The 13,589-nt window shown below is 34.0% G+C and overlaps 1 protein-coding gene and 1 long non-coding RNA gene across 2 annotated transcripts; both read left to right on the plus strand.

Annotated features, from left to right (window-relative positions):
* Window positions 1-209: 209 nt before the first annotated feature.
* LOC128858181 (transcription initiation factor TFIID subunit 12-like) lies at window positions 210-3,106 on the plus strand. Its single transcript, XM_054094234.1, has one exon. It carries the CDS (start codon window positions 211-213, stop codon window positions 1,447-1,449), a length of 1,239 nt encoding a protein of 412 aa, XP_053950209.1. The 5' UTR covers window position 210; the 3' UTR covers window positions 1,450-3,106.
* A 1,411-nt stretch (window positions 3,107-4,517) lies between these two features.
* On the plus strand, window positions 4,518-9,316 carry LOC128858182 (uncharacterized). Its single transcript, XR_008453987.1, has 2 exons — window positions 4,518-8,458; window positions 8,540-9,316. It is a non-coding gene; the product is annotated as an uncharacterized LOC128858182 (long non-coding RNA).
* Window positions 9,317-13,589: the final 4,273 nt, after the last annotated feature.

Here is a 13,589-nt window from a genome sequence, read left to right on the forward strand (position 1 = left end):
TGCCCTCAGGGTCCGCCTAGCCTTAGTGGCGCCGGTCCTTGCGGGGCAGAATCACCGAAGAATGAGGAGGAGACATTCTGTGAGGAAGCCGATGCGAAGGATGCGTCGAAGCAGGGTTTCTGTGTTATTCAGTGACAAAAGGGGTCCTTAGATAACGATAATAAATTTTTGAAAGCGATTAGTAGTAAAACTAGTTTAAGTAGTACAACAATGACAACAACAATAAGCAAACATGATTTACAACTACAACAGCAGTTGCAGCTGCAACAACAGCATCAACAACAACAACAACAACAGCAAGTGTTACTACTACATCAGCAAGAGCATCCACAGCAGCAGCTGCATGTGCATTATACAGACCAACAACAAACACCACAACAACAACAGCTTTCTTCAATTTTATCAAAACCTACAACCAATAAAAGTTTGTTATTCAATATTACCGTTAGTAGTTTAGTAGATAACACCATAAATATTTACGATTTAGACGCCGCGACGTTAGCAGTGACAGCAGTGCCAGCAGCGCCAGCAAACACCACAATGACAACAACAACAGTAGAAGCAAAAACAACTACTCACTTAGATAGTGCAACCGCAATTATACAAATAGATTCGATAAACAACAACAACCCAACTAGTTTAAGTGCCCTCGCAACGGCCACAACGCCGACCAACAACAACGGTACGGTGATAATCGCCAGCGACTCGACCGATTCAGAGCCAAAAACTCAAAAGCGTCGCTCCCTACTCAACTTCAAATCCTTCGATTTCCACATCAAATCGCTTTACTCGGGCTTGCGTAACGGTAATAAACACTCGCACTCACAATCATCTTCGCTTGGTGGCGGCGGCGGTGGCGGTAGTGGCGGTAGCAGAAGCGGTGGAGGGGGGATACGCATTGACGGCACTACGGATAATGCCAATGGCAGCGGTCTACTCGCCGACACACCGCCCGGTAACCGAGGTGGCACCACTGTCAACAATCGTATGCCACCCTATCTCAAGATCGAATCGGTCGATGCTGAAGAAGCGGAAAATCTGCTGCTCGACTATCCACAATCACCATACTCGTCGCGTCGTAATAGCTCACACGAAGACGATAATCGCTCTAGCTCGCAGCTGTTGCACATCAATCGCTACGATATGTGTTCGCGTTCGCAAGCCAGCTCGCCGTCGCCGTACTACCTGTCGCCGTATGCCGTCGATTCAGGCAACATGCGACGCTCCTCTACGTCGGACATTATGTCGTGCAAGCGCAGCGGTACGTCCAGCACGAGCGATAGCCGCCGGCCGAGCACGAGCGATCTGCTGCGGAAAGCGCGTGAACGGCGTGGTAGTGAGGCGCGAATGGGTCGCAGCGTTTCGCATAGTGGACTGCCGCGGGGTGGGCCGCGATTAGGGTCGGGTGGCGGCGGCGGCGGTGGTCGGCGTACGAGTATGGCATTTTAAAAACGGCGGATAGAGCATGAAGAGAAGTTATAGGGGGAAAATTTAAGAATAAGGGTCAAAGATAAAGGAAAAAAAATGAATAAATAAATTAAAAGAACACAGAAATTACAATTGGATGTGCTCTCAAGCGAGGTTGATCAAATCGAGTTATATGTATGTATTGTTGATGCTCTACATCGTTATGCAATTAAGTGCTTATGAATTTTTAAAAATTTAATTAGAAAATTTAATATTATCGAAACTGGTTAATAGTCAAGTATTTATAAAAATAGCTTACATATTTATTAAATAAAAATTGAGGCTTGAATGAATTAATAACGAAACTTAACGAAAAAAAAAAATAAATATAATAAAGAATAGATAAAATATAAAAAATATGAAGGACAGATATTTCATTAAAAATCTGGCACAACTAAAGATATAGTAAATACCTTGGAATCAAGATTTGGAATATATTTTCTTAGTACCTCTTGGTCGGATCACTTCATTACATTTGCATCTTATTCACATTTATAATTTTTGATTTTATATTATTTTGCTAAATTTTTTTATCTTCATATAAAAACTCATTCAAATCTCATTCATCTTAGACATTAAAAAATACTCTCTGCCAGCACAGTTTTGAGCTAAAGATCCTGTTAGACATAACTTAATATACGTAACTGAACTTAACTTACCGTAAGAAATTAGCAACGGTTTTTCCAAAGGTCAAATTTTTATTGGCAGCTGATTTTTTTGTTGTTCATCGCCCACAATCTGGTTTTAGAAATACTTTGTTTTGTGTTTTTTCTAGCTGTTTGACAGCTCGCCGTCGATGATTTAGTGTAAAATAAATTCGTTTGATATTGATATTTTTTCATAAGTTTTTTTAGGCTTATAAACAAACAACTGTTGCGTCCACGCTGGTGAAAGCACCCTTCTCAATTTACGTTAGACCGCTTAGTAATCTAAAATCGATAGGCTCTTTAGTTTTTCACGGTAAGTTGAGTTTTGACTAATCGATTAGACAGCTGTCAAGAAGGTTGCCAAAGCAATTCAGTTCTGAGTATGCACTATGATCAAAAAGTACCGGGAATGTTTAATTGACTGTTTTCTTCAATTGCCAAGGCGTAGAGCACCATTAGTCTCTTCCCTCGGGCCAGACACTCAATAAAGAAAATTATTTATACATTTTGAAGCGTTTGAGAGATGCTGTACGTTGCAAACGGTCGGAAATGTGGGCAAACAATTCTTGGATTTTGCATGATGATAACGCGCCATCGCACCGAGCCCAAATTGTGACTTTATTTTTCTCACCCTTCTTTTGATTGGTTTTGGGAATACACAAAAACTGAGTAGAGCTAGAACTCCATACTACGCGTTCCAGGCAATATGACTTTGAGCGAAATGGCTTTTTAGCAAATTTTAAAGCTGAATAAACCGCTGAAATCCAAGGCGCCTGGAACGCCCGTTTTGGAGATCTAACTAACAGGTAACAACTAAAAACTTAGGAAAATGTGTTACATTGAAGCGGCAACAATAACATTCATAACGAAATTTCTAAAATCGTCAAACTCTGCATCTTCTAAATCTGCAATTCTTGTTATTATTGAGATTTTTTTGTATGTATTGAGGTTATGTTTACAATATTTTATGGGAAAATTTATGAATAATTTTTTATTAGCTTTCGATTTATTTATTTTTTATTTTATTGTTGATTTATTTACATTAAATAATAGGACTATGAATAAGTTCGTTACGGTTTTACAACAGATGGCGTAACTTGATTATTATTCCATCGATCCACATTTCCAAACATTCATTGGAGAGCTACTGTCGTAAGGCACAAACGTCAGTATAAGTTTTTTATTTGAAGCGTAAACAACAATATTTTTACCACACTTGAAAATGTCGAATTTCGTGCCAAATAATGTGTTTTTGCGGGGAATTCTTCTTCATTATTTTAATATGAAGAAAAAAGCAGCCGAAAGTCATCGTATCTTGGTGGAAGTTTATGGTGAGCATGCTCTATCTGAGCGAACGTGCCAGAAGTGGTTTGCACGCTTTAAAAGTGGTGATTTTGGCTTGGAAGACGAAGAACGCGAGGGTGCGCCGCCAAAGTTCATGGATACCGAATTGGAGGAATTGCTCGATCAAGATCCGGCTCAAACGCAAGAAGAGGTTGCAAAAACTTTGGGAGTTGATCAATCAACCATTTCCAAACGTTTAAAAGCCATGGGAATGATCCGAAAGGTAGGCCATTGGGTGCCGTATGAATTGAAGCCAAGAGACGTTGAACGCCGTTTTATGGCATGCGAACAACTGCTTCAACGGCACAAAAGAAAGGGTTTTTTGCATCGAATTGTGACTGGCGATGAAAAGTGGGTCCATTACGACAATCCAAAACGTCGGGCAACGTATGGATACCCTGGCCATGCTTCAACATCGACGTCGGCGCAGAATATTCATGGCCTGAAGGTTATGCTGTGTATCTGGTGGGGCCAGCTGGGTGTTGTGTATTATGAGCTACTGAAACCGAATGAAACGATTACGGGGGATGTCTACCGACGACAATTGATGCGTTTGAGCCGAGCACTGCGAGAAAAACGGCCGCAATACGCCGATAGACACGACAAAGTTATTTTGCAACATGACAATGCTCGGCCACATGTTGCACAAGTGGTCAAAACATACTTAGAAACGCTCAAATGGGATGTCCTACCCCACCCGCCGTATAGTCCAGACCTTGCGCCATCCGATTACTATCTCTTCCGATCGATGCAACATGGCCTGGCTGACCAGCACTTCCGTAATTACGATGAAGTCAAAAAATGGATCGATTCGTGGATTGCGGCAAAACCGACCGAATTTTTCACAAAGGGAATCCGTGAATTGCCAGAAAGATGGGAAAAAGTAGTAGTAAGCGATGGACAATATTTTGAATATTAAATTTGTAACCATTTTACGTCAATAAAGTTTCAAATTTCGAAAAAAAACCGCACGAACTTATTCATAGTCCTATTATAATAACATTGACAGTTGATGGTGGTGTCGTGGTGCTTTTTTTTTTTTGGATTTGATGATTTCATAAAGATTTAAAAATTATTAATATATTTCCGTTGTCGATCATTGATATATTCGCTGTGGGCTCGACCGAAATTTGGGACGCACGTACGTGTTGGGAATGAGTAACTCTTATACTACGATTACAGTGGCAAAACAATTGATTTTAGTTAGATTTATATCCCATTATATCCCACACAAGTAATCTACGAAGTTCTTTAATTGGATGAAATAACTAGATTTGGTTCATTAGTTAAGGGGAATGACGACATTATATTTAGCTATTTAGTATGCAATGAAATGTGTATGAACGTATCGTCATAATCTGTATTAAGTCAAAATATACCAATTAAACTAAATGATTTATGTACATGTACCGACGTAGGAGATGAACTTAAAATAAAAATCATTGAAATGGTTTGGACAATCAAATCAAAAAAAGTTGGTCCTTTTCAAATTTTAATGCTGAGAACTGTCTTTACATGTATCCGCGGCGACATAATGACTTCTACTTGATAAAACGCAGAAACTATCCCTTACTTGAGTCTCACACGTGCAAGTTTTCAAGCAATACGCCTTTCAATTTCCAGCGCATTCATACTTTTTATCAATAAGCTCAAATTTCTAAAATCTGATGAAGGTGAAAACAGTTTTTCGTTAAATTTTAACAGCTCAGCACACCATCGACAAGCAACACTTGCCGCAGACCGACAATTTTTTGGTGTTGTCTTGACTATGACGTCCAATTATGAAATTTCCTTTCAAAAACGATTTTTGACTAGTCGTATGTATAAGCAAATTGAAAGACAACGCATGAACGTATAAATGCACCGTTAGTCCGGCCCTATAACGCAAACTATTCTCAACTCTTAACAAAAAGTCGGAAGAAACAAACATAAAAAATGATGACTATTAATATTTTGTACCGTTACTCCAAAAACAGGGAAATCGGAGGAAGAAAGGAGAGAGGATGGTAAAAAAGAACTCAAATACTAAAGGGCATCCAAAGGTTGCTCCAGAAAGCTTTCTGCTTCTACAGAGTCTAACTAGGCAGAGCTGGATATTAGATGAGTTGGTTCAAGTAGGCATCTTAAGTAATCTCTTACCAGACGAGAGCATAAGTACATGTGCCAGTGTCGCACAAGTCTCACGAGGCAACACAATATTTTTGTCCGCGATGGGGGGTCGCTACCCTTCCGATGTGATGTATTTCCACGGCGATCGGTTTTACGTACCGTACCGAAATTACCAGCCAAGGACTCTTGTTTCAGCGCTCTAAGCAAATTGAGATTTGCGAACTCCTGTACCTTAGTGTAAACGTAGTATCATTTTAAAGCAGAGCAGATATTAGAAGTTCTTAATTTTTAGATAAGATTTGTTTAGAACTTTTTTTATGTATTTTAGTATTTTCTATTTAGTATTTTATGTTTAGTTATTTTATTTTTTATGTATTTGATTATGAAATTGGAAGACGGATTTATTTAGTTTTATATGCATTGAGTTATTATTTAATTTTTTTAAAATATTGTATTATATATTATTTAAAAAAAATTAAAAATAATATTTCCAAAAACGACCACTACTAATTTAATTATACATACCTACATATATGCACACACTTACAACTGCTTTGAAGACAATATAAAAACCTATGCTATTGTAAACAGCAGGTACTGTTTTCGTAATTTTTTTCACAGACTAATAAACTACATAAATAGATGCATACATATATACATTCATGTATTTACCAATGCTCTGTGTTTTTAAGACATATTGAATGCCATAATTACATATACTGAATTATTCCTAACATTCATACATATACAAAAAATGTAAGTACTCGCGAAGAAAGCCAAAAAGAAATAGTCTTACTCCATAAAAAACAACAAAAAATTAAAAATTACCAAACTTGTTTTATAAAAAACTGACTTGAGCATAAAGCATGTTTTCTTTCAGCAAAAAATTCAAGCTGAATTATTCGCCTTAAAATAGGCTATATCCGCTTTTTTTTAACAAGATGCCACTTAAGCAGAAATAATGTTAATTTTCCTAAGCAAACTAATATTATTTTCTTAGCAAATTTTTGAAGATGGCGTTTTAAAAAAACTTTCATTGCTATCGCTCGTGCAAAATTGCAAAAATTAGTAAATGCAGAAATCATTAGAAAGGAAATTTTGGTTGCGTTATTACACTTATTACAATTACGAAAATTAAAATGCGAAAAATCACGCCTAGTTTTGTAGCGGCCACAGCCACTTGCGGTACCCACAACAATATTTAAAAAAAATGCTAACTACACAAACATTACAATTCAAAGAAATAAGCAATAAAAAATTTGTGACAGAATTCAAAAAAAAAAAAAAAACTAATAATAATTTGACAGCAACAAATATTGTACATAGTAGTACAACAAAAAAAAAATTCTAACGAATAACGAAATTTTGCTAAAATTTTAACACAAATAGAATAACTAGTTAATGAATTATTTAAACCCAAATAGTATTTCAATAGAAACAAACATACTCACACACGTCAACGCGTACACATCAAGAGCAAATAATTTGTTTTCTATTCGTATTGTTAACATCAAAATAATACAAAAAATTAAGTAAAAATAAAAAAGTAAATTAATACAAATATTAAAACATATACATACATACATAGTATATATATATAGATAAAAGTTCTTTCTCACATACGGACTGTGATTTCATGTAAAATAGTAACAGTTGAAAAATAAAATCGAAAATCGTGGCATAATCGTTACTAGACCAAGAAGTTAGCTCCAAAAGCCTAATTCATAAACGTAATGTATTAATGTAGGTTAAAATACTTTATAAAATGTCATTTTCATAAAGTTGAAGTTCATATTATTGGAAACTCATAACGCCTTCAGTGCTAAAATTAGTAGTTAAAAATGTAACGTAACATTAATAACGGTAAAATGTGCGTTTTAGAAAATGAAATGATATCAGCTAAAATAAAAGCAGCAAAGTTGTTCAATTAATAAAATTTAGCAAAAACAGAATTGTGTTGTTAAACAAATCTTGATTATGTTTGCCTTATATTCAGTAATGATAGTTATGATAAAAGCATAGTATTAGAAAAGTATTAAGTAGACATCAAAATTTGTTATGAATGGATAGCAAGAGAGTAATTGCGCCCAATTTGTTATGAAGCGTTTTTGGTTTTGTTTTGTTTTGTTTGGTGAGTTGACAATTCCGTCCTAAAATGGCCAAGAATTGAAATTCGAGAATGGGCTTATTCGAGCTTTAATCACAACCGCAGTGTTGCATGATTTGTGAAAGTATCACGTTCGATGTAAAATTCTGGCAACATTGTCAAAAGCATCACGTTCGAAGTGTCAAAAATTCGGCAAATGTTGTGCGCAAAAACAAATAAATCGACATTAAAAAGTTTTTGTTTGAAGAACATCAGAAAAGTATCAGTTGAGCAATTGCAACAGTGTTGCAAATTCTCATCAGTGCAACAGTATTGCCGCTTTTATTTCGTGCAGCGAACAAGCCCAATGTTACTGAACCAAACATGGACGTTTGATGACAGCTGAATTTACCATTTTCTTATTTCATATCTATAAATATGTACATGCAGTCACTCACACCTCATTTGATACAGTAACGATTTTTGTTTTTTTTTTGTAAAGTGAAAAATAGAAAAACAGAGCATGCAGGCATCTTATTTATTTCATTTATCAACATAAAATACAAAAAAGTCTACACTCTTTTCATGGTAATGCGCACAAAAAATAAACTTACTGGGAATTCACTACGCAGCTTAACTGTATTAGTTAAAAGTACCGCTATTCCCAGCGCAAGGTTCAACAAACGAAATTGTATTTTTAGTATGCGAGAGTTTGTAGAGTAAGTTCGACATAAAACAATATTAAATTTTATGTTCACTTAATTTTTTAATCATGGAACCGCGTCCTTCGATAGCAAAGCTTGAGGTAGTCTTGGAGCATTCCAAAAAAAGGAATGTGGCATTATAAAATAGCTAAAATTTATACTAAAGTTCATCAACATTTCAGCACATCACTGAATGCTTTATGGATGAAAATCGTGTGGTAAATATGGGACGACAGGCTCCAAATAAAAATGAATTTAAAATTTAAAACAGAAAGAGTATCAGTGGTTAGCGCGCCAAGAGAAAAAAAATCGAGCAACAAGCGCTCCAAAATTAACTGAACTGCGGTTTGCGCGTGACTATCTAAATAAAACCCCAGCATTTTCGAAGACCATACTTTTAGCACACGAGGTAAAAATAATCTTATATGGACCAGATGGCAGATCTTTTATATAGCACGAGGCTAATATGGAGCTCAAATTCCAAAATTTGCGAGCAACTATGAAACACGGCGCTTGCAACGTTATGGTCTAGGCATGCATGTCAGCAAATGGAGTTGGGAATTCGACCGTGTTTGGAAGAAACAATGAACAAATATGTTTATTTAAAACTTGTGCAAAAAAATATGGTGCAAAGCGCTAGAAAATTACAAATTGAAGATAATTTTCGCTTTTATCAAGATAACGACCCACAATATTACAAGTCACAAATATTACAAACCGGGCCAATATATATAAATGTCCCCACATTGTTGAAACTCTTGCACAGTCACCGGATTTGAACGTTATCGAAAATGTGTGGTCGGTATAAGAGAGTATGACATCCATCACAATTCTGATCTTAAAAAGACGATACTTGATGAGTGGAACCAAATTAGTCCAGAATACACGAAAAAATATGCCACGTATACTTCAAACTGTAATCGATAATAAAATAAATACCTTAAAACTTTAAAAATTAATCTTTTTTTTTAATTTTAACTGTAACTGCGTGAATTCTCTGTTTCTTTTTTTGTTTTTTTTTTTTTTTGTACATTACAATACACTTTTTTGTATTTTATGTTTAGAAATTAAATAACATAAAACAACATGAATAAAATATCTGCATACTCTGTTTTTCCATTTTCCTAAAATATTATGAACATTTTACAAAAAATTCGTATCTGTATCAAATTAGGTATGAGACTGTATATACATATTTAATTTCACCCCAAAATTTGTATTTATATAAATCAGGATCCAATATTGCAGACACTTTATAAGCAAAATATTTAAAAATTCTGCAATGATAAAATATTGAAAGAAGATAAATTAGAACAGAACAAATTAAAAAAAAAATAGTGCTAATAAAAAATTAAAAATATTTGTTTAAGGATCTAATTTCCTGTTACTTTTCATTGGGACATGCGTAATCAAATTATAAATAAGTTAAGCCAACCGCAGTTGTTCTCGCCTAATTTATAAAACAATATGTGAAACTAAATATTTATCAGATATCCGTTAAAAAATATATATGGGGGCCGAGCTTTTGGTCGCAGGAGAGATACATACATAATGGCTGATTTTTTGGAAATACTTCAAGCGGCGATTTACCGCATCAGCCTGTGAGACAAATTTGAAGCGGAGCTGCTATAACGAACACATTTCCATCTTGAAGTGCATAGAGAGGTTAAACTCCTATTCAGCACACAACCCAATACTGCTTCTTTGAATTCCGCTCCACGAAGACAAAGTGAGGACGCTGATAGAATAGCTAGAGAGAGCGCGTCAAAAGATCCATGACCTTCTCTGCCATTGTAATTAAAAGAAACTTTAAGGGGTTATATACAGTTAGAAGGCCGAAAAAAGCGAATTTTCCAGAATTTTTTCTGTTAAATTTATTTATTTAAAAATTTTAAACATTTTATGTTATCTTTTAACTGTTTTTAAGACTTAGTATTAGTAAAACTTTTTATTTGGCAAGGAGCTACAGCTGATCTCCGGGAGCTCCTCTCGAAACAGACGTTTTGTGGTGACCATTATGTCTCTGAACTGAATCCTCTGAAATTAAAAAATCTTCGATTAATTACTAAAAAAATATATTTAAAAAGCTCGTGTTAAAATTTGAGACTAAACGGTTTAGCCGTTTTCGAAAACACCATTTTGAGAAAGTTTGAAAAGCACTTTCAAGCACTCTGAAATGACTTTTCAAATTTGCGTGTAACTTCGAAAATATTCACCGGAACGATATTAAATTTTCTGTGTGTATCTTAAATTTATTTACATTAAGGAAATAAAATAAAAAAAGTAAATTTTTTGAAAATTCCAACTGTATATAACCCCTTAAGGAAAGTGTGGTACAGCGTCAAGTAAACTAAGGAAGTTTACGGATATCCCAAGGCGCATTCATTAAAGGTGGTGGCACTAGACCAACAACAATGTTCTGTACGTTTGGTTGTCAAAGCAAAGTATTGGGAAACTAGAAAACAAGTAATGAATTCGCCTTGTGTCGTTCTGAGCTGACAGTCACATGAACACGGCGACAGAAAAAAACACCAATACGCTGATTTACCAACTCCACCTTTAATAGATTCGCCTTGGGGAGGCGAAGATAATACTTTGGTTAATTACTTTAACTCTCGTCGGGAAATAGTAATTTTTCGCTAATTGGTACTTTCTAGAAACTTTGCTAAGTAAATATGAAATATTTATCACATAGAACCCTTTGAGAATAGTAAATGAGGCGCTATATAGATATCCATAGAGGCACAAACAAATGTGCACCTTTTTTCTTACGGATTGAGTTTTTTTATAAACAAAAATAAGTTAATAATTTACATTTTTTCTTTTCTTTTGTCTTATTTTTTAGTTTTTAGCTTTCTTTTTATTTAATATCTTTTTGATTTTTTTCGTTTTGTTGTAATCTTTTTGATTTTTCTTCGTTTTTTCTAACATCTTTTTGATTTTTTGTTTTTTAACATCTTGGTTAAAAAAAACATTTACTAATATCTTTTTGATTTAAAAAAAAATTCTTAACATCTTTTGATTAATGTTGTTTTTTTGTTTTTGTTTAACACCTTTTTTCATTTTCTTTAAAATCTCCTTTATTGTGTTTTATTTTTATTTTTTAGCATCTTTTTGATTTTTTTCGGTGTTGTAACACCTTTTTTATTTTTTCATTTTTACTTATTTATAAACAAAATTCACAATGAATTCGCAATCTGGAAGAACGTGTACATATGTAGGTCGTCAAAACACCAACAATTAATACAATGTTTAATCACATGCATACATACACACTATTTTGCATTGTTCACATTGAAAAAATATATATACACACATACATATATTACATACACTAAAAACGCTACGACTAGCAAATTTGAAAAGCCGTCAAAGAGTGGATGCGTAGTAAAATGCAGAAATATTAATAAAATAAAATATAAGCAATTTTCAACATAAAGATGAATAAAAACTTGAAATGAACTATTGATATCTAGAGAACAAATGCAAAGCATTACATTTTACTTTATAAACTAAGTGCAATAAGAAGCTTAAGTCTTTGAATTAGTAAACCACTAGAAAATAAATTAAGTCAAATACAAAAACAAAAAAAAAAGTAATATATAAAGCGATAAAAATTCAAATTTGCGCAAGTACCATCTGAGCGATAAAATTATTTACAAAATATTACAGAAAATCTATTAGTAGTAAGAGTCTAGCAGTTGTGACGTCAACCCTTTCGATTATTCGACAAATAAGGGGCAAAGCTGAGAAATGAGGATAGAACCAAAATAGCAAATTTACGTTAGTTTCGTAAGTAACTCATAAAATGGTTTAGCTGCGCAAAACACTAAATTTGCGAATCAAGAATAGATGAAGAAAAAACAAAACTAAATAACCGGCAACAACCAAAGAATATTTTCTTATTAGAGGTGGCAATAATTGTAGTTGGTAAAAAGAAATAAAAGTAAAAAATTAAAAAAAAATATAAAAAAATGAAAATATTGAAAATTTGAACAACTAACAAATAGTGAAATATGAAAAATTCTTTAACATTTTAGCGAAATTTTTACCTTATACAAAACTCCAAACTTAAATATAAATCAACGTTAAAGCGAAAAATAACAAACACATATAATTCAAATTAAAATTCACACTAAAATGCGTTGAATACTGCAATCACGAAAATCGTGCTGCGTAAAATAAAACACAAACTCTGCTACAAACTTCAAATTACTTCAAAATGCAACAAATGTAATACGGAGCATGCCTACACATAAGCAAGCATAGAAATAGTTGTACGCGAATAGCAGAAATAATTTACAAAATTAATGACTTAGATATTAAGAAATAAATCCGAGTTGAAAAGCAAAGCTTTGAGCTTGATAAAATAAGAAATTTGCTCAACCTTTTTCGTTAGGTTCACACCTGCAAGGCTAATTGGCAGAAGTTACACCGAAGAATTTTCTCTTAAAATCGATTAACATCATAAAATTAACACTTCATTTGAACAATTTTCTTAAGCGCCGCAGATGCAGAATAGCGAAATGTGCATGTATTTTTTTATATCTAAATAATTACACTGATTTTTACATTTATGTATTTAATATTTTCAAAGCTTTAATACGCCACGCAATGAACAACAAAAATCTCGTCAAAAATACATACATATGTATGTATGTAATGAAAATCCAAAATAAAATAATTTAATCACTAATATGATTATTACAAAGTCGAAAACGAAACTAACTAAAATCTAATATAAAATAATAAACTTATTATCTTTCACTTCACAACCAATGCTTCTTTTTTGGGTTTAAAAATGCAAAATATGGCGTCGTCAGTCATGAAACGGCATTGGGGAATTTTCTATTTGTGGCCTTAGTTAAGATTACCGATTTGATTTTTTTTTTTTTTCGGCGAAAAAAAAAAATTCGCTAAAGCCAAGAGTCCAGTACTTGAAAACGAAGATCGTGAGAACAACCTAAGACAGGTGTTTGTGAATTACATTTGATGCCCAAATCTCATTATCAATGCGCATCGAAATAATAAGCGCCGGTTGAACTCATCTATTGTCTAATTTTTGTTGTTATTGTTTGAGCAGCTGCTGGAGTGACGGCCTTTGGCCGGATATTAATCCGAGTCCTTCCGGTAACGTAGAACCGACTGTCGTCGGAATTGTTGCATCTCCTAATTACAGATACATATGTATGGATGTGTGTATGTGTATAAATTCAAATCAAAGTCAAGCCA

Source organism: Anastrepha ludens, chromosome 3, assembly GCF_028408465.1.
Source record: "Anastrepha ludens isolate Willacy chromosome 3, idAnaLude1.1, whole genome shotgun sequence".
In the NCBI taxonomy this organism is placed as follows: Eukaryota; Metazoa; Arthropoda; class Insecta; order Diptera; family Tephritidae; genus Anastrepha; species Anastrepha ludens.